At 39.8% G+C, this 22,392-nt stretch overlaps 1 protein-coding gene across 2 annotated transcripts in view; it reads right to left on the bottom strand.

Moving 5' to 3' along the window:
• The window catches only part of pdgfd (platelet derived growth factor d), a 48,435-nt gene that overhangs the window by 9,370 nt on the left and 16,673 nt on the right, over positions 1 to 22,392 (bottom strand). Inside the window, exons 2-5 of one of the 2 annotated variants that reach the window (XM_079674722.1) lie at positions 14,418 to 14,628; positions 12,995 to 13,172; positions 5,475 to 5,534; positions 3,348 to 3,561 (exon numbers count right to left, since the gene is read on the bottom strand). In XM_079674722.1, the coding sequence (XP_079530848.1) occupies positions 3,348 to 3,561; positions 5,475 to 5,534; positions 12,995 to 13,172; positions 14,418 to 14,628 (663 nt within the window). The remainder of the gene's footprint in view (positions 1 to 3,347; positions 3,562 to 5,474; positions 5,535 to 12,994; positions 13,173 to 14,417; positions 14,629 to 22,392) is intronic. The other variant, XM_079674723.1, reaches the window with a different exon arrangement.

The following is a 22,392-nucleotide window of genomic DNA, read 5'->3' as shown; positions in this document are numbered from 1 at the left end:
GAAGGGGTTTCAATTCATGACATAAAACATGTGGGAAGCCGGTGAACAATGAAAAGATAAGAGCAGGCAATATAATCAATTGTTTTAGCAACATCATTGATTGTGCTTCCATCTCAGTGGTAACATTACCCGTGTTTCATTCGAGCCCTTTACAGTTGCATGGCAGATTATAAACAATAATATTAGATATAATGGGCTGATAGAAAATACATTTTTAGTTCATGTCTGCATCTGTGTGAGTAATAACAGGTTCAAAAAGGACAACTGATACTTAACAGTATGTTTTTCAGGTTTAACAAAATCAGGGGATTTATCGGTGTGTACTTGGATAATTGGAAAAATATCACTTTTGAGTTTATATCAATCCGGTCATTTTAAATAATATTAAGAGAAACTGAAAATACAGACTCTTTGCTATACTATTCTAGTCATGTAGAAACTCCACTGTATGACCTGGTTTTAACCCCATCATATACTGTAGCAACAGATAGATGCAATGTATGGGCTTGAAGACATTTGACATTTGAGTGTAGAATAGCAATGCATGTTTTTCTTCAAAATACAGCAAATGCAGGAGGAGCGAAATACTTTGTCTCAAAAACAAATTTTAGATTTTTGTTTGCTGCTTCTTCCTTTGTTGTGAAAAATATAGATGGCAGTGGACCCATCTTTGCTGTTGTTTTTTGTTGTGATTTTAGTGAGAAGCAAAATAGCCGACTTTCAACAAGCGACGGTTATATTGTTGTTGATGGCAGAGTTGTGATGCAGAAATCATAACACGTGTTTCTAACCTTTGTAATGTCTGTCTACCTCTCCCAAGGTGATGAAAGGCTTGATGTAAAGAAGCAGATTCAAAAGAACATTGAATCATCGAGACAGACTCATTCAATGCAGGGAACAACAGGTGTGTGTGTGTGTGTGTGTGTGTGTGTGTGTGTGTGTGTGTGTGTGTGTGTGTGTGTGTGTGTGTGTGTGTGTGTGTGTGTGTGTGTGTGTGTGTGTGTGTGTGTGTGTGTGTGTGTGTGTGTGTGTGTGTGTGTGTGTGTGTGTGTGTGTGTGTGTGTGTGTGTGTGTGTGTGTGTGTTGCATTTTTACGCTGTATCAGTGAAGACAAAGGCACACGTCATGCCTGAATGTGTTGGGGTGTATACTGTTCGTGTTCCTGCGCTTGCATGGCCGAGCTTGTGTCTCTTTAAAGGGAATAAGTGTAATCTCAGAAAGGCAGTGGCGTGGAACCCTGTCAGCGTGTGGAGGAGAAACGACAGACAGGAACAGCAAGACCCAGAGAAAGCACGACTGCAGAAAGTGCTATGTTGTTCACACCAACATGAAAAAGGGAAAATTATCAAATAAGTTTCTGCCCTAAAGTTGTTGACAAGGGTTTGTGTTATTATTGTTTGTGAATTATATATGTGTTAGTTACTTGGACTTAAAAGTATCCCAATTTATATTATAATAAGGCTTACTGTCCTTCATGGGAACAAAGGTGGGCGTGAGCTACTGAGTGTGTGTCCCCTAATGAAAACAAAGCTAAGCTGCTGACTGAGGCACATTTCTGCTTCGCTGCACAGGTTGAATTTCCAATTAGAGAAAGCTACGCCGTACCGTGGATGAAATACCTGCAGCACCTACTGTACCATATGCACCTTTCTGTAGTGCTGCAGCATGCACAAACTCCCAATATATAGACCTTTTAATGCCTGTCAGCACGAGCATGCACTGATAAATAGAAATAGATTTGCTGTCAGACACAAATGTTTACTAAGGTCCAGGAGGGCCACTGGGTAGAAAGAGGGAGAGAGAGATACGGGGGAACAGGTGAGAGACGGAGTGAAAAGCACTCCTTTAAAAGTCATTTTACTGGACACACTCATGCCCCATGATTGTGTGACGTCTGTGTGTGATAAGCATATTCGTGTTAAGACAGCCGCTATGTGCATTTCTAGGCAACATCTATTGCGTCAGTGACTCCAGGTCCAGAATTGCGTTGAACCCGCTGTTTCCGTGTCACCTTAAATCAATCAGTGACTCACTTTTCAACCCACGAGAGGGCAAACTGCTCATTTGATGATGCAACGACTGTATTCAGGCTACAGTCGTTGCATCACCACTCAGCAGGAGCTGCTTCCTTTTTTTTTTTTTTTACTATTGATGTTTTATATTTCTAAATACTAGAAAAAGGGCAAACATTTACATTTTACTTTTATATGTCTACCTTTCAAGTTCAAAAAGTGCTTTCACATCCAGAACCATCTGAATGTTCTTTTAAGCCAATTTTCTTTCTCCATTTCTGTAAATGTTTCATCGCAAAGCAGTAATATGGCTCCATCCCAGACTTACTTCCCTTTAAAGTGACCGAGCCGTTAACTTTGTCCGCTGCAATGTTGTACCACTGAGTGTTATGTAAGGCGCAATATGTAAGAATGGGCCTCATGTTGTGTGGCTCATCCTTGGACAGCACGAGGCATCACGCTCTCCCCCCCCTCCCCCCCCTCCTTTATTACACCAGCTACTGTACCAGTGACTGCACCAGTCTGCAGAGAAATACTGTGAGTGCAGCAGAGTTGTGGAGGATCACCATCTGTAGCACAATCAAATGGGATCAAAAGACACCACTCTAATCGTCCTGCATGAACTTGACTGACTTTATGTGTGAATACTGGACCTGTAGTCAGGATTTGTATTGAACGTCTCATTACATTCAAAGAAAAACATCTCTGCATGTGCTTGAGAATCAGATGGATGCATATGATCATTTCGTCAAGTGAAAAACTAAAACCCCAAATTACATTTTTATGTCTGAACAATTTTCTCCCTGGTATTATCTTTGGGATTTTCAATCACATGAAAAAACACATTTTGCGTTATTATCTCCATTCACTCATTTTACAGCCTTTTTACACTTCACCATTTAGGCAATATTTTACATTTCGCATAATTAGTTTTTCATTTTCATCTTTTGTATAGTAGGTGATATGCAAATCTGCTGGATGTACACACATTGTAGGGACATGGTACATGTATGACTATTTAAATGCTGCAGAACTGAAGCCTTCCTTAAATGTTGACTTTTGATTTGTTTATAGTTTGATATTATCCAACAAATGTGTACTTTTTTGCATAGTGTTGAATTTCAGTTTGGTTTTTTAAACTATCTTGTAATGTGTCAGCTAATTCTGGTGTCAGCATTTATATTATTGACGGTGAAACTGATTATTGTCATGCAACGACAGTGTATGTTTGCTTTCATTGTGTCTGAACTGAATCTCTTCAAGATTATTTATATGTATTTGTTGGACAGTTTAATGTATGGCTTATAAACTTTGGAGATGTAAAGTATATCTTACCTTTATTCTGTCTGCTCGCCAGATGATAGGCCCTGGATCTATAGTGTATGTGTGTTTGAGTGTAGATGCTGTCCAGGTCCTGTCTCCAGGTGTCTGGGCTGAGCGACCTGAACAGCTGCTCTACGGTTTCAAAGGCAGCAATGGTCCGGTCCAAATCCTCCAATGAGAATGGAACCTCGGTGACTGCCACTGGCATCTGCCTTTCAGCATTGTCCTGCAGATAACAAAAGTCAAAGACAAAATGACCAATTATAATATTCATTTAGGCACATTCTTACTTCAGCAATTGTTAATTCATACATTAATACCAACAGCACATGAGCTATGTGTCAAAAGCTCCTTGGAATGTGTTGGTTTGTTCCACCATTATTATGCTTATAGAAATAAAGTGTGACCTCATTTAAAAGTTACTGGACAGCGAGGGGACAACTCACGCAGCAGCTGTATACACAGAGATGCAGCTGAGATGGAGACCAACATGAAAACTGAAGTTTACTAAGACTTAGTGTTACGGAGGTGATCTCTGGGCCCATAGATCTCGGCCTCCGTTACGGGTAATATAACACTAAAAACATTGCACAGGAAGCATGGGAATATATGTAATTGATGTAACTAGTTTGTCTGTCTCTCGTTCCTGGTTTTATTCTGAAAAGTGTTCCCTTTCCCCTTGTCTGTTGCTGGATTGTCTGCACCTGGTGCCCTGTGTTGTCTCCTCCCCCCCACCTGTGTCTAATTGCTCCCCCCCTCACCTGTGTCTTGTTGGTCTGTGTGTGTATTTAGGTGCCGTTTTCTTGTTAGAGGCTGGTAGTGTGTGTGAGATCCTTGTGGTGGCTGGTGACCGTGTTCACGTGGGCAGCAGATTGAGGCTGTGTCATATATTTATGATTTAATAAATGCCCACACCGGGTTGTATTTTGGACGTTCTGCCTCCTTGCTTGGTCGGGCCGCTCAATTGTCAGCTTCACACTTAGTTTCAAAGTTAACATTTATTGTAAGAGCTAAGTTCAATACATGGACTTAATAAGTATACATTGAAATCAACGTTTTATGATATTGTTTGCAATAAATGTGTGTATGTAAACCATGTTATGGCACCACATAAGACAAGTCAAATGCTCAATTAGATTTTTTTTCAAATAAACGAAATATTGCCATCTGATACAATTTTTTTTTTTTAATTTCCACTATAAATTGTAATTTTTTTTGTTTGTTTTACAATATGAGTCAGGAATTTTGAAAACCAATGAGAGGTGAAGAGATGAAAGAATTAATATATCGCTATTTGTATTTTCTGATTTAAGGAAAAACCAAGAACCCTAATGTAAAATTATCACAAATCCCAGGGAGAAACTCATGATTACAAATTAGTTCAGGGCCATTTGAATATAAAATGGAGGAGACTACATGTGACGCCCATCTCTACTGGCAGTGACATACCTAACCATGGAAAACATACACCCACACACACATTTAACCATCATCGATCCATGCAGGAAAAACTGCCACACGGCCCAACGCATACTAATTATTACGGTCACATATGTCACTGAACCCCACTACTCTTATACTGTACACGAACACACACAGATTACACTGATGTATAAAAACATTAGACTATAGAAGCATGCCATTTTAAATCTTAGGCTTCATGCTCAAGTATATAAATGCATGAATGCATTCTGTGTGGGTTAGCCTATGCAAATGGCCCATTTGTCATATTCATTAGTGTAGCCATTGTTCCCTGCTGTGCTTAAGAACACACTTATATGTGAGCTGACATGGTTGGAAGGCAGGTTGGCTGTTGGTTTTGAAATATCATGTTATTTTTTCTATAATGGTATATGCAGTTATCAAAACGTAGTTTGGAACAAAGGAATTAAAGGTCTTCAAACAACACTGAAGATAGTGATAAGATTTTCCTAGCTGTACATTTATTTTTATGTTTTATATAACTACTAAAGACACATTTATACCAATATATGTATTTGTATTTTAAATGGCTAATTTGATGGCTCTTTTTTTTGCCGAAAAAATATCTCTCTGATATCTTTGGCTGAGATCATCATACATTTTTATTTTTTATTTTAATATATAACTATTTATAAAGTGCGAATGTGCATGACTCACCGACATGAGCATGGTGACGGCCTCCCAGTTGGTGTTGGACGCAGGCCGGGGAGATTCATACTGCAGGAGAGGAACACAGGAATAACCATTCATCAGTTGGTCAATTGAGCAGACATTGAGACACCAAATGAATTGAGTACCTTTTTAAAAAAAGGTCAAGTGGTTTTTCAGATAACTTGAGATTATGAATGATTGAGGACTTAAGGTAAAATAAAGCATTTGCCAATAGTTCCCAAAGCAACTGTGTATATGATTTAGGTGAGAATAATATAATCATGATCCTGTGTTAGGGCGTAGTGACCTACGGGTTTTTGCTCTGCTATGCACAAAAGTCCTGTTGTTGCTGAAACTGCTTTGAAAGTGAAAGTGTATCTGTTCTGTTAGATAGCCCACGGACGCAAAAACATTGTTGCACTTTAGTTATTTAGCCACATGATTTTTCATTTCTCAAAAATGGCATTCATTCATATGGTACATAATATTTTATTACAGTTACTGTGAGTGACGTCTGAGGTTAAAAAACAGAAATGAATCCACATGTAAAAAGTTCCGAGGTGCAGCCTAAGGCAAATTAATTCTATATATCACTGAAATGCTCCTTTTCTCTTTATCTCAAAATAGTTGTCTTGGGGTGGAGCTCAACATGTTATGTACGGTTATCCAAGATTCTCAGGTATCTGTCTGTAGCTGGCTGACTGACTGTCAGTATGATCCTAAAAGAATTTCCAGTGAAGCCGGTCCCAGCATGCCTTTCTGTGTGTTTGTGGAAGCAGTCAGACTCTGGTCAAAGCATGTTTAGATCATAAAAACACTCATCAGACTGACATATTTGGCACACATGCACAAATTATTTGTATTTTTCTTTCTTCCTCTATCTCTGTCTTACTGTCTCCATTGCCCTCTCTCTCTCTCTCGCTCACACACACACACACACACACACACACACACACACACACACACACACACACACACACACACACACACACACACACACACACACACACACACACACACACACACACACACACACACACACACACACACACACACACACACACACACACACACACACACACACACACACACACACACACACACACACAGTACATCAACTCAACTGGCACTCCAATCTCTTTTAGAGTCTTAAATACCATCCGCGGTCAATATGGAACAGTAAATCTTTCTCAAACGCACTTCAAAGACACCGTGCCCTCAGTGTGTGTGTGTGTGTGTGCGTGTGTGTGTGTGTGTGCACGCGTGCTAATGTAATATAATTGGCATCAACGCTTGTCTGTGTGCAAAAGTTTTTGTTAAACAGATGTAGCCTTTGGATAAATGCACTTGTACATTCAAGCCAGCTGCGATTGAGTTCAGAAGGTTTGTGCGAGTAAATGCATGTTTACAGATTCCTTGTCTCATTTCCTTTTAAGGTTAAATGCTTCATCAAACACATCTGGGACACTTATGGTTGGAAAAAGGTTTATGAGACAGAACATTAGGAGGGAGGACTGTAAACCTCCGATCAGTCTGAAGTCCCTGACAGCTACAGTACCACACTTTTTCCCTCTCAAATTACGAATCACATTTGTATCTCTAGTTCTAGTTGAATGGAAATGTTCTCTTGCATGGGTTGGGCCTGAGCCGCTCTCTACCTGTCTGAGGCTTAAGGTTTATAGACAAGCCTTAGTGAAGCAGAGTTTTCAGACAAAACAGGCTATGAGTAAGGAAACCCTTTTAAACCTCAGATTCACTGCTTACAGTTTTGCTAAACCAAGCAGTATATACATGTTAATGTAGCATTTAGATATGTAGTAGTCATAAATGGATTTTTTATGAAGATTAGATTAGAATCGGAGGATAAAACCCTCTTTATTTGTCACACACATGTCCATGCACACAACACACACAGTGCAATTGGACCTCTGCATTTAACCCATCCTAGTGCTTTCGCAATGAAGTTGCTAAGAAGCTCATTCTGTAGCTGAATTGTTTTTGAATCAACTTTGAACAAAATATCATGTATAATATTTGTTTAGGAGGCTGAACAATAATATTGCTGGTGAGGTTGCCATATTCTCCGGTGGTGAGGGAATAGATTGTTATTTACAGTTGCAGTCTAGTGGAGGGGACACCAGGGAGCTGCCCTTTTCAACCCCCATTTTGTACAGTTGGACACTTGAGTGTCTGAGGGTTAGGTGTGGGGTAGATGGGGAGGAAGGCAAGAGCATATCCCTGTCCACTTTTACTCCGCATGACCGGTTATCTCACTTAGTGCCAAAGGACATTGAAGTTAGTAGATGCTCACACAATGGGGTGTTGTTGGTATCATTTTGTGTGAAATTCTGAGGAATCCCCATTCAGTATGAGAATCACACATGTTGAATGACTATGGGATTCTGGGAACTAGCTTGGATCCTATTTCCTGATCAATCGTAATTTCCCGCTGCATCTGGCTAGCAGCACTTCTCTGGAATACCCATCAAAAATACATTACTGTTACTTGTATGATCCAACACAGCCAAAATCAATATGGGAGACAAACAAACACAATACAAAATCTATACAATTGTCAAGCCTTACAAAGATCAACTGAGAGCAACTTCTCTACACAATAAATATAATGTTTTTGTGCAGTCTTGAGGTTTCATTGAGCCTTTCTAAGCAAACGGTTCCTAAAATCTTTATCTTATGCAATCAGAAGCACTTATTGCTTGATTTGAACCTGCACTGCAGACAAATCACACCGGCTTAAAGCAAGATCTGGAAAGAATCAAAGAATAGTGAATTAGGGCAGAAACAGTGACCAGAATATTGAGTAAGGCCTCTGTTTGATTGCAGACAATGCTCGTATGTATTTGTTGGAGGGAGCACTGTGTTTTTATATTGGACAAAAAAGTCCAAGGATATTTAGCCCTGTTCTGAAATGTGCTGTCAATTTAATTTCAAGTGTTTTAAATATGAATACAATTGGGATTTGTAATATACTTTACACTTGGACAAAATGTAATATATGTGTCTCCATAAGTCAGATGACAAATCGAATTGCTATTTGTCTTGGTTTTTCCATGCTACATGCAAGTCTACGTAAACCTCCAGCTCAGTGTGCATGCTCCTGAAGCTGTTTGGTATCGGCTAAAAATGAAGAAAAGGAAAATGAAGAGTAAATGGGCACTTCAGCAGTTAAGTTATAACAATAACAGTGCAGCAACAACACAAACATCGATAACTCGCCTTTATGTACGACAAGCAAGACAAGTGTTCATCTTCATGGCTTCTACTGACACCGCTTCCTCAACCAAACAGATCAGGGCTCTGTCATCAACAGCTCATCAAGGGGGTTGAACTGATCAGGCTCTAAATACATTACTTTAACAACTTCCTATTTATCCTGTATTTCTGTATGTGTTGAAAAGTTTTAGTAAGAAGAAAGAGAAAAGACATACACTGCAGTGACACGACGCTCCTCTAATTAAAGAGCAGCCACAAAAAGTCATTAACGGCAGCAATAAACGCCATTTTTACCGCATTTCACATCCTCTGCTTTGCCTCAAATAACACAGTTTTCTTATTTTGACACACTCGTGATAAGAGTTCATAGTGTGGCTGCTCTGGTTTAAAATTAGACCCACACACATTTTGACATGGCAAGGGTTTACTCTTATTTCCCTGTATGCTTTCATGTGACTCCACTCTCCTTTTTTTTTTATCTCACACTGACACTCTTTTGCTTCCCCTCATGTATTCTTCTTTATCTAGTCAACCACAGTCCATTCCATAGCTCACTACCTCACACATGCCTCTCTCTGTCTGCTGCTCTCAGTTCAGGTTGTTTCAGTGATTAGCTGACATGCTGATACCATCTCAGACACCTGTTCTCTCCTTCCAATGCTGCTTCTGCTCATTCTCTCTCTGCCTCGCTCTTCCTCCTTTCCTCTGGCTGCCTCTTCTCCTCCTCCGTCTTATCTGTTCGACAGGTCTAGAGAGAACAAATTAGACCTGCTAAATTAAGCCACACACACAGCTCCAGTCTAGCTAAAGTGTGTGTGTGTGTGTGTGTGTGTGTGTGTGTGTGTGTGTGTGTGTGTGTGTGTGTGTGTGTGTGTGTGTGTGTGTGTGTGTGTGTGTGTGTGTGTGTGTGTGTGTGTGTGTGTGTGTGTGTGTGTGTGTGTGTGTGTGTGTGTGTGTGTGTGTGTGTGTGTGTGTGTGTGTGTGTGTGTGTGTGTGTGTGTTGGAAAGATATAAACACATACTCAAAAACACGGGCTCTTTGAAAAATGGGTAAAACGGATCCAATAAGATAAACCTCAGGAGTTGGATTCTACACAGAGTTGCGTTTATTTGACCAGAGGAGGAATAACAAAGGGTGAGGAGGGGAGGGAGGGAAGACGAGAAGGCAGCAGAGAGAACGTCTGAGAGAGAGAGATAAGGGAGTTATAGTTTGGGGAACTTTTACTTTGTTGTCATCATGTTGGGTTGAACAGTGTGAAGTTGCTTGCTGGTGGTTTCAGTAGAGGTTCTTTGGGGGCTCATTTATCTCACACACACATTTGTCTCACACACACACACACGTTTGTGGCTGTGGTGCCCTTAGAACTTTGTGCCATGTTGCTATGGCAACCCGTGGATTTGTTGTGGTGTGGGGCTTTGGAGGTCATCTGCATTTCTGTGATTGTCTTGATTTGATTTGCCTTCAATAAGGACGCCACCTTAATCTTGGTGTCTGGACATCGTTAAGAATACACTATAGGGATTTGTTGCTGTTGTTTGATGTTTTAATGTTTTGTAAATTATGTGAACTACTAACATACGGGGAAAAACAGGATTATTGATCTACTTTGCTTCAGTTCAACCAACAGTAGCCTAAACATGAATGCATCACTAATATTAACCCAACATAGCAATCTTATGGTTGTCATCCAATACTTCTGTTTCTTGGATTAATTAAAACTGGGAAGACTTTCTTTTGGGTATTTTTACATTGTGGAATTGTTACTTCTGCTTAAAGGAGAATGCATAACTATGTTAGCTAAGCGTGATACAAGTAACTTATTCCTCTCTGATATTGATGTTTAAAATCTACTAAGGCTTAGTCAGTCATTTTACTTCACTAAGATAAACATGGGCACTGTAGGTGATTACATCCCTCATCCCTTACCGGCCTTCTGCCATAAATACTAGTTAACTACAAGTGTGTATTGATCTGCAGTTGTAATATCCTCCAAAAATGAATTATTTACTCCAGTTTGAGTGGCATTTGCTTAAAAACAAAACAAAGAAATTATATTAATGTTAACGTCTTCTACAGAAACCAATGAATTTATCTGACAGGGTAGGGAAGTTATAAAGTGTTGACAAACAAAAACCCATGGAATGATGACAGCTTATCACTCAAGTAAAAAGTCTTGGAACTTTGTATTTCGGGAGAGAGAAAATAAATGTTTTTGCTGGGGAAGTGTAGAGGTTTTAGTACAAATTGTGATGAGAGCCTGGGTAACTGTTATTGCTGGAGCTATAATGTAAAAAGAGATGGCATGAAAGTGAAGGATGCAGTATTTCTCTCTCTGTCTTGGCCTTTACTCCATCTGTGCTCATACAATTTTCTTTTTTTCGACTTTCTTTCCCAGATAATAGGCGATGCCACCGGTTCAACCTTGTCCGTGTTTTTATTGCCCCTTTCACCAACACGTTTTCAGCTCTGGCTCGGAGCTGGAGCCTGACAAGTACCGGTTCTTCCTGTTCACACCCCAGCGGCGCCGCCTCTTAGCTCCGGAATCAGGTTCACTTCCAGCTCCAAAAAAATTGTCGGTCTCTCTAAGGCAAGAGCTTCGGAGCTAAGAGGCGGCGTCGCTTACGTCGAGGCGTGCAGGAAACTAAACCCACCTCCCCTGAACATGGGTCGACTGAAGAGTCTCGTCATGCCTGCCTACAAGCAGTAGTGCTGAGCAAAGTGACTAGAAGGCAACCACACATTTATAAAAAGAAACACACTTTATAAAGTCAGGCAACACTAACCAGGCTTCGTGTGATTCTGTTTATTTGTACCTTACTTTGACCATCCGTTCGCTGTTATTGATCATTGTGGAGAGCAGGCAGAGGTTTTGTTTTGTATTATAGCAGCTATCGGATGGAATCAATACATGGGCTGCACAGGTTGTCGTGTCGGACTATCACAAGTAGAATCATAATGAAAAATACGCCGGTAAAATGTGCCAGTAGAAAACGGCTTATGCCATAGCAAGTAGTCAGTTTACCTTCGGTTGCTATGCTAACATCACCCATTTTATACCAGAGACACTTTAATAACAGCGTTGTGATGCCAAACAGCGTCAATTCAGACTGACACACACAATTAAGGGGAATTGGGGATATGTATCAGCTGCTTGTGTGACAGTCAGACAGTGAATACTTTAGAGCGGCCGCTGCAGTGTGAGCTAACCGGGAGCTAATGGGAGCTAATGGGAGAATAAACTCCCGTGGAATAGCAACCAGCACTGCAGCGGTCGGTAAATGCCGCTGAAACACATTAATAACAATGAACCACGGCACTCTGGAGAAAAGTATAAGCTTGGGGAAGTCTTTATTTTATTTAATCTGACTTCGTGTGATTAAAAGCAACACGATCATCGACCCGACGCAGTCCGCCGTTGTTGTGAGCCCCGTTGGGGAGCAAATCAGCGATGTAAACGGTGACGTCATGATGCAGCGGCTGCACCACACCAGTCAGGCTCTGGGCGGTGTGAACAGAGCGGGAGCAGAAAAGGGAAACCGGAGCTGAACTAGAAAAGTTCTAGCTCGGAGCTAGAAAGGGAAAAGCGCTGGTGTGAAAGCCGCATAAGTCTCTTCCGTTCTCTCTCCTCTGCACTAAAGGAGAAAACCGGAGAACATTACAACAGCTGCTCTTTCCCTCCCCATTATAAAGTGGGAGAACATCTTCAAATCAGAGTCCCTCTCTTTCTTCTTTTCTCTCCCTGACAGAATGACAAAGTTAATCTCCTTATCCGTTTGTTTGACAGCCTTTAAGCGAACACTTTCTCATCGTCACCCCCCCTCCTCCCCTGTTTCCCCTATCACTGCATCTCTCCTCTACTGTCGAGTGGACGTGTGAGAAAAGAATAGTTGGCTAATGCATTTTGGCATTACACTGACAGTGTAACTAGATCCTCCCTCTCCCCCTTCCTCCTCTCCCATCGACATATCTGCTCCCATGATCCCATCTCAGTACTTTACCTCAAGCATTGCAGTGGTACTTGGGCTGAACCCGATGTGACACAAATAATAATAAAACCTTTAAGCTGTGTCCCATGTAACAAATCATTGTGTGTGTGTGTGTGTGTGTGTGTGTGTGTGTGTGTGTGTGTGTGTGTGTGTGTGTGTGTGTGTGTGTGTGTGTGTGTGTGTGTGTGTGTGTGTGTGTGTGTGTGTGTGTGTGTGTGTGTGTGTGTGTGTGTGTGTGTGTGTGTGTGTGTGTGTGTGTGTGTGTGTGTGTGTGTGTGTGTGTGTGGGTGATAAAGTGCTCTCACCAGCAGGGAGTAGAAGACTTTGAATCCCGGCTTTGCAACAAAGTAATCGTCAGACTTGAAGGTGACTCTGAGCATGTTGGATTTGGAGTTGAGAATAGGCGGTGCCTTCTGTCCACACCAGCGACCCCAAATTATAGTGCTGGTCTCTGATTGGTCCTCCACTTCAACAAAGTCATACCTGGAGCGAGAGATGGTGATGGAGAGGAAGATGAATGTGTGGCAGGGAAGAGCAAAAGATGGATGATGAAAATGTCACATTGCAACAAAAAGAAAAGGTTAAACATGAAGGTGTCTTCACCAATAAAGGAATTAACATTGAGGGAAATTAATTGGCTTATAAACAGGGGGCTTATTTTTGTACCTTTTATCCTTTAGAAAATAAAATACTGTGACATTTAGGAATTCAGCGGACATTAGAAAAAAAAAAATATGCACTACGAAATAAGACCCACTTTGTTAAACTAATTTCCCTCAAAGTTATTGCGTACAGCTCATTCTGACACTGCTAAGCACAATTGATGTTGATTGTACTGTCTTTGATACTTAAACTATGGTAATCAAAATGTTAAATCACTAAAAGCCACCTTGGCAAACTTCAGGACAACAATCCTTTTGTAGGAAAGGTTGTGAGAAAAACTTTCCAGCAATCAATGCTACAGTCAATTAGTGCAACACACACACACACACACACACACACACACACACACACACACACACACACACACACACACACACACACACACACACACACACACACACACACACACACACACACACACACACACACACACACACACACACACACACACACACACACACACACACACACACACACACACACACACACCAGATTTCAAAAACCGGGTAAGGCTAACCCTTTCCAAATTCTCCCCCCTGCTGCTCCCTATTGTCTTTTCAGCAAAGTGCTTACAAAGAAGGCTGAGTTGCATATGGGGATTAAAAAGTCTATTTCCTACCCTCAAACCTCAAGGACAAACTTCTTCCTGCCAAAAAAGCAAACTTCAACTATCCATCCATTCCCAACACCTTCATTATATTAGTTCCCCTTACATCCTTAGCTGGCGCACTAATATGAATACATCATCAGATCATTTTTACATATTTTATTGATGTTGTTGTTGTTGTTGTACAGCCTTTCAACTCGAGATTTCTGCTCCATAAACTTTTCCTGTTATCTTCCAAACAGTCCAATCCATCATATCTTTACTCACACTCTGCATCATTAGTTACTTTCATCTGACTTTCCTCCTTTACAGCAGCTTGTAATTCATCAAGACTTGCTCTTCTTTAGTACCTGTATCCTTCTAACTTCCACTCAGGTATTGTCCGTGTCTCATTCTGTCTGTTTTGCTACTAAGCTCGAATCTACTGAGATCATCCCTCCCTCAATCCTGTGTCTTACCTGCAGACCTCATTCTCAGCCTCCTCCAGTCCGAAGTGTCCGTCGAACTCCAGGTGTATGCGGCTCCCAGGTGGGGACAGCAGTTTCCATGACAACAGCAGATTGCGGGGGTAAGCGTTGGGGTAGCGTGGGCTGTAGATGGCTCCTCTCACCGGCGTCACTGTGATGTTTTCCTCTTTGCGGTAAAAGTCTGTGGTGAGGCGATTGCTGTCTGTTAGTGGTTACAACTTATCAGTTAGTTTATCCAATTCTAAGTAAAAGCAATTCAAGCAGATTGTTTATAGACACAAATTAGAATGCTACGGGCAAAAACAAGAATAAACGTATAGATAAGAGAGACAAAAACACAGACTGCACATTTCCTCAGGCACTTCTTGAGTTTCCTGCCTGATGTATAAAGACATACCTAACTAAATAGCTGTGCAAACATGCCTATTGACATTCCCTTTTCAGATTTAAATAAGAGGTTGATACAGCTCTTAGATACGGTATGTCCCCTCAATATGAACTTACAGCCATAATTCCTTTTAGCTTAACTGTGAGACTGGAAACGCCAAACCTGGCTCCGTCAGAAGGTAAACAGATCCTCATTAAACATCAGTTTGATGTTATGTACTGATAAGACAAACAAAATCGAATGTGTTCATTCAAAACTTTATGAATGGTTCTTGGCTTTTTTTCGTCAATCTTTAGAGAGAGCAAAGGGATGAGCTATTCCTTTACCATTCTAGTCCGTTCTAGCACGGTTTGTAGAAATAGTTATATTTGATAGCTGACAAAATAAATAAAACTTTCTTGATTCTAGGAAAGGGAGAGTTATATTTGAAATTATCATTGATTTTGTATTCTTGTGTTTTTTTAAGAGTGTTTGTTTGTGTTTTTGTGTAACTGTGTCTAACAAGTCTGAACTTATCACACATTTGATTTTGATACCTCTTCTGTACAACTAGAACATTTGTCCTGACTGGGTTACTAGTGAAAAGGTCAAGGTGTCAACGAGTATGGTCAGATTCATTTTATGATGATCAAGAATATCGACAGCAAATATGAGAGGAAATCTGGTCATGGACCAACATACCGTTCAAATAGGAATTAAGGATTAACTAAAACCTTGAGGAATAATTCTCTGGTGCCCAAGAACCATGTCAAGTAATACATAGTCTTTAACAAAGGGAATATACTGTAGTGTGTAAGGTACAGTATGTACTATACAAGGAACATAGCAAATAAAACATGGTGTGCTTTGTTTAAGGATGCTTAGAAGTGTGTGTAAATAACAGTGTCTGCCTATATGCTCAAGTTTATTGCACTGCTGTACTGACACAGAGTATCTTTGCTGTTACTGTGCACAAAACACAGAATGTATTGTACCTTCCTACCTAATATCTGTTTTGAGATGCATTGCTGTACTGGCTACTATAAACTATAAACCTTTTTTAAGTCACGTTTTAAGTTCAATATTTTCTCATTAGTCATGATGAACATCATAATCAACCAGATGTCAAATCATAATGGATCAACCCAATTCATAAACAGTTTTTATATTTAATAATCAATATATACATTTTCCTTTGCCTACTTTCTGTACATTAGAATTACACAACACATGTTATAGTTGAAGGTGAGGCTTTGTGCCGCAGTAGGCTGACAGGGCTGTATTTTCTGAGAGGTGTGTGGTTTTTGCAAAAAGAGCTGAATGCATAATCAAGCCACTTCAGCCTGCACCCCTGGGAGATGATGATGAAGCTTTGGCCCTTTCCTCCACCTCTTCACTGCAAACCCGTAATTCCTCCACCGGTCCTATCCCGTCTCTCCCCTTCTTCCTCTTTGCTTCTGTCAGTAATTCTGTCTCATCAGTCATTCCAGCAATTAACACTGTCCCTAAGTGTGTGTTTATGTTTGTTTGTGGGGAGATAGAGGGAGGGGGGTCTGTGTAAGAATGGGTGTGTGAGAGAGTGTGTGTACTTTCACCTATGAGCATTTATGCTTGTGTGAGAATGTCAAAATGCATGCATGTGCATTTCTGAGTGAGTGTGGGCTTTCTTTGTAAAGGAATCCTCCCACTGATGATCAGAAGCCTGTGTGTGAAGGTTCAGCAATCTCATCTCGAATCTATACAGTGTGCCACTGTGACGGATATAGCACAGCTACAACAACTGTCCAAATCCCCGAGTTTCAATGTTGACAAATTCTTGTTGGCTTTTGTGGGTAAATGCTCATTGCCTAGCACACACAGTAGGTCATACTATATCTGGGACTCCCTCAAAAAAATACAGGAAAGCAGCAGTTGTTAGCAGTTATGTTCCCTGCACAAAATCAATAACCTCTGCCTTGTGTTCCCCAGAAATGCAAAGATGTTTTAATGTCAGGCAAACAGAAGTGGCTAATTCAATCCATGCATATCAAATGAGACATGCCTTTGACCTTCTCCAGGACAACAGAGAACATTAGCAGTGCCAGCATGCCACTGCGAAATGAGTGAGACAACTTCAAATTGTAAGAAAAAGAAACAAACAGAGAAACTCATCTCTGCCCCTCTAAAATGTGACATCCATTAATGTGGCTTTTTATTTTGGACTATGCTGCCTTCCTCTACACTACTGTCTTTTAACTGGCTGTGGAGGGTTAGTGAATGAGCCAATAAGATAATTGTTCTACTGAGTAAAAGGTCATATTAATTCATACTAATCCTGCTTTTAAAATTGCAGGATATTTATAATTGTACTGCTTTTGTATCGATTTCCCTGGATTGGGACAGCCAAAAGAGAATATATAATTGCTGTCACTTGCATTTGAATTAATTTGTTTCAGTGTTTCCTATCTCTGCCCTTGTAGCCTCTCTAATGACAAGTGTACCTGCAGCAAAGGAACAATAGACACATTTCTCTTTTGCATTTGTCTTTAAACATTTGTTGCATGTATTGTGATTTCCAGTGGAATAAGAGAGTTCTGTATTACAGTGAATTTGTGGAAGCCAGCTGTGGATTAACAGCCAAACACCAAACATCCTGGGTCATCACATTTAATTTGGTTTGATTGCCTATGTTGGCCTAGCTCTTGCCAATTTAATTGTTTTGTCATGGACGCTAAAAATGTAATATTTTCCTGCTGGATGAGGGACACATCCAACTCCTCTTTCATTTATTTGTCCTTGGGAAGTTTTGTGGCATAATGATTAATGGTTTCATCTAATGGTTTGCTGATTGGATAAAAACAGCAGGTGGGCTTAAACTTTTTTACAAATCTTCTCGAAAATAAAAAAACATAACAAATTAACATGAGTTCAAACATTAACACAGGGTTGTGTGCATTGACATAGACCATGGCACATTTCTGGGAATGATAGATTCAATGAGGAAAAAATATGTCTCCATTACAATTTAATTCCAGAGAAATCAACAGCTTTGTTTCGGCTTTCATTATACCAACAAGTGCAATGATACTATTTTGGGTAAAATCTGATATTGAATCAGATTTAGAGCAGAATCCCAAATCCAACACATACTTTGGAGGCACAGTGGGAGATGCTGTGCCGTTTGGAAAGAGACACATTACGTTTTTTCTGTTTGATTTGACTGCCCTATATTTGACTTGAACTGAAACAGAGACTAAACTGACTTATTGTTTGAGTGTATAAAGGTTTTCAAATTTGTATCGATTAAAAAGGGCAACATTCAAAAGCTTTCTTTACATTTTTCCAATTTTACGCACAATACAGCAGATTGTCTTAAGCATACAGAAGAGTCAACCATAATAATAAGAAAAACAGTGGCATGTACCTACAGTAACTGTGCATGTCACCTAAATGTGTGTTTCACAGCTGAAGGCCAGGAATTAGACAGCAGCGAAGATGGCAGCAGTACATGCCTGACAGTGCTTCACTAGGGAAGCTAGTTTCAGTGGATTATAGACTTAACACAATTACTGACTGAAGAACATCTTCAAAATAAAAAACATATTTGGAGTTTTTACATTTATGTTTTAAATGTCTCTAAAAGGCAGTAAGTGGAGAAAAGGCTAAGAATGCTATACTTGTTTATGACATGTGAACCCCATCATGTCAGCACTTCAACCTATGCCAGGCTTTATTCAGATCCAATTATATTTAATACAAAATAAAGAAAGTGATACTGTTCAAACTATATCAATGCAGTGTGGGAACAGGGAGAATAACATATCTGAGCTCATGAGACGGTGTTATTACTGTTCTGGGAAGACATGTTCTTCCAGTAAATCATTTTGAAATATGGATCTAATTAAATATGTCTCTTTTTTTATACCCATCACTTCTTCTCTCTTTTTCATCTCTATTTAAAACCCTTCATGTTGTCAGTTACACACGATATGTTATAACATTAAATTAAATTGCTATTGTTTTTCAAAAAGTAACTATCCCAGCTGCTCTGATGTGTGAGGTCTCAGCATCTGGTGCTTTCAATGGGAAATTGATAAAAACAAGTCTTACAAAATCTAGCTCAAGCTAATTTGATGTATTTTTGAATGGCTCATTGGTGTTTTACAAAGTATTTCTTAAGTGTTTTTTTTAAATAAATGCAATTATAATTGTATTTGTTTGGATAAAAAAAAAGTAGTAGGTGGCACATCTGCACGAATAGTCAGAAATCTTTGTGAAAAACGCAATACCACTGTTTATGAATGTACTGCTGCAACTTATTTCATTCTCTATGTTTGATCCTTCTTTTCCCTGATCGATTCATGGTCTTTTTTAATCCTTTGTAACCATTTTAGCATAAAATGATATCAAATGTTTTCCATCTAAGCCACAAAACCTGTTTTAAACCAGTCGAATAACGCGGATCTGTTCTGAACAGAAAGTTCTGCAGTCTCTTAGGATAATAATATAACTGACAGTCTGAGTCACATGCCTAGATTTGAACACGCACGCACGCGATGTCTCACACTGGCAATTAAGCCTTCAGACTCCTGATCTGACACTTGAATAACCGTGACAATGATGCTGTGGGACTGTGTGATGTGTGAGTCTTGTGTGTTTAAGGTTTATTTGTATAGATGCACGGCTGCCAGGATGTATGTGGGTACATTCTCACAAATGAAACTTGTCTCTCCCACCTCCAGTACCAGGGTGTGATGTTCTTCATGGCTCTGAGATCTATTTCTGATCCAAGTGCCAATCACACTCTAATCACTCAGCAACCAGTGAAGAGAAACCAAAGAACTCAGGAGAAAAGATCTGATAATGTAGACGAGATATTATTCTTAATATTTCGCTCATAATTAAAAGTGCCACAGGTGTGCAAACACTCCTAATATTAAACTTCACTTTTTTAAATCCAAGTCTCATTTCTGTGCCGAAACAAACTATTGCATCTTGAGTGACAGTTTGCTTATGACACATTCTCACTCAGAGACACACTCCCACAGGACTTTACCTATAACAAGGAAGCCCCATTTCCTACATCCACCATGCCGTCTAACATCTCGTGCTTGACTTTTATCTTCTCAAGATGAATTCTCATAAGCCCAGACACTACCTAACAGGACAGACATAATACATTCACTCTCAGCTGTGAAGAACTCCCCAGAGACATGCAATGTTACTCTTCTCGATGTTGGTGGCATTCCCAGATTCTGTCTAAAAATAAGGTGTTTTAAACCATCATGGATTGGGAATTCCTGTTTTTAGGTATTATAAAATGGTGAAATTAAGTAACTACATCAGTTTAGATGCAAGCAATCTTACCTTGTCACTGTTTGACATTTTAGGAAATGGGCTGGTTTGCATTCTGGCAGAGAGTTGGATAAAAGATTGGAAACACTCGTATATGTCCGATTAATCTAAGAGTGCTACCGGGGTAAAGATTGACCTCATTACTCGCGCCTGTTTGACTGCGGCATGATTTGTATTTACTCGTGTCACTCAAACTAAATCCGCCAGAGAGGAGGCGGGGCTTATCTCAGTGCAGATGCCTAGAGATACAAACCAAAACAAGCACCATTGCTGGGCATGTTGTAAAAGTGCCATACATGTTCTGGGTACACGATTAGCTTTCCATGCCTTTGCATTCACTTTTTTAATCGCGACTCGCAAAAGACTGTTTTCCATATGGTGTGAATGCACCATATGGCTACTGCTGCTTATGGTTGGCTAAGTTTAGCACAATGACTTGAAACAGCTATTCTGGCTAAATCCACAGATAATGTAATCTACCAATTCAAGAAAAACAAGAATGTCTTGGTTGGGAGCAGTAACTATACCTGTACTGTAGTCTCCTTATTGCCTGGCAACCAAAGGATTTAATTGTATTTTCCAAAATGTTAAATTAATGCTTTGAGGGGGGAATATTTTGATATTAAACACAGGTATCTGAAAAGTCAGACATGTCAAGGGAATAACTTTTCGTTATTTTATGCAACTTTTAATTACTTCAAATCAATTCATATAGTGAGACAGTAACTGGCTCTGTCGATGGGTTTTAGTTAATAGTGAAGATAATGAATTTTTGTGAGTACGATACAAGACAATAAAAAAATAAAATCAAATAAAAAACCTTGAGGAATACCTCAATAATCTACAAAAATACCCTCCTTAAAAAAAAAGACTAGTATCTTAAACAGTTCTCTAATAAATGATCATTACTACTAACAACAACACTACTGCTGTTATTATTGCATATACTTTATAACGGACCCATTTGCTGTCATCCCTGGTTATCTGGTAAATTGTTTATTCATCTGTGTTTGGCAACAGATTGTAAAACAGTGCCCATTAGCAGCAAAACGACCGCTGAACACTGTGTGTGTGTTTGTGTGTATGTGTGTATGTGTGTATGTGTGTAAGTGTGTGTTGTGCATCACTATGCTGCATCCTTATCAAGCCTGTGCTGGCTCTACTGCTTTACCACTCTCATGACAAACCAGCTTTAAATATTCTCCCTTGCTTCTCAGTCACACCCACAAAAGCATAGAGGCATGAAAAACACACACACACACACACACACACACACACACACACACACACACACACACACACACACACACACACACACACACACACACACACACACACACACACACACACACACACACACACACACACACACACACACACACACACACACACACACACACACACACACACACACACACACACACACACACCCTGGAGGTGAACACTGCATTCCGAGGGGTGTCAGCTTTGGTCAGCATCGGCTCTCTCCCCACATTTCTGCTCCTCTCTCTTCACGTCCTCTGATCCCTCCATCCTGCACCATCTTCTCTACCTCTGCTTCCCTCTCTTTTTGACCATGACAAAAACACTTAAGCTCAATTTTTATTTTTGGTTAACATCAAATTGACCCCTGATTTACATTTTCACATGTTTTAATATTGCACAGCTCAGGGACCAAGACACAAGATACACCCCAAGGTTTAACTTACTCTCTGCAGCGCTAAATATTAATTCATTGAGAATAATCAGAAAATACAAGTGCGTTACTTCAAGGGCTTCAACTAACAACTATTTGGTAAAAGATTATTCATTTGATTGATCGATTATTCATTGGATAAAAAGATAAAAGCAAAATGGTCATATTTACAGCGCTTTATTTAATAAAAGGGGTATTCCTTGTCTTTTTTGAAATTGTTACAGCAAGAAAAAACAGCAGATTGAATAAATGGCCATTGGGGGATGCAGTCATGCAATGAGAGTAAAGGGTAAAAACTAAGATATATATTATATACCTGTCTCTGACTTATGGCATACAAATGTTTTAAAACATCTCTTTTTGTGATGTCTCAATGTAACTGGGATTTAACCACTAATCAATGAAATGTGTGAAAATTGATTTCATTGGAGTAAATGTTGCAGCAATAGCCACAACTGCGTCTGTCTTTCCCTTCTGATATCTTACTCTTTTCTTTCAGATAACCATTTTGCTGCAGCCCCACCTTTGCTGCATCCAATTAACTTCCATCACTCTATTTTATGCACAAG

Source organism: Notothenia rossii (assembly GCF_949606895.1).
Source record: "Notothenia rossii genome assembly, chromosome: 4".
Taxonomy (NCBI): domain Eukaryota; kingdom Metazoa; phylum Chordata; class Actinopteri; order Perciformes; family Nototheniidae; genus Notothenia; species Notothenia rossii.
The sequence above is the reverse complement of the archived record's forward strand: the minus strand, read 5'-3'. Positions and strand labels throughout refer to the sequence as shown.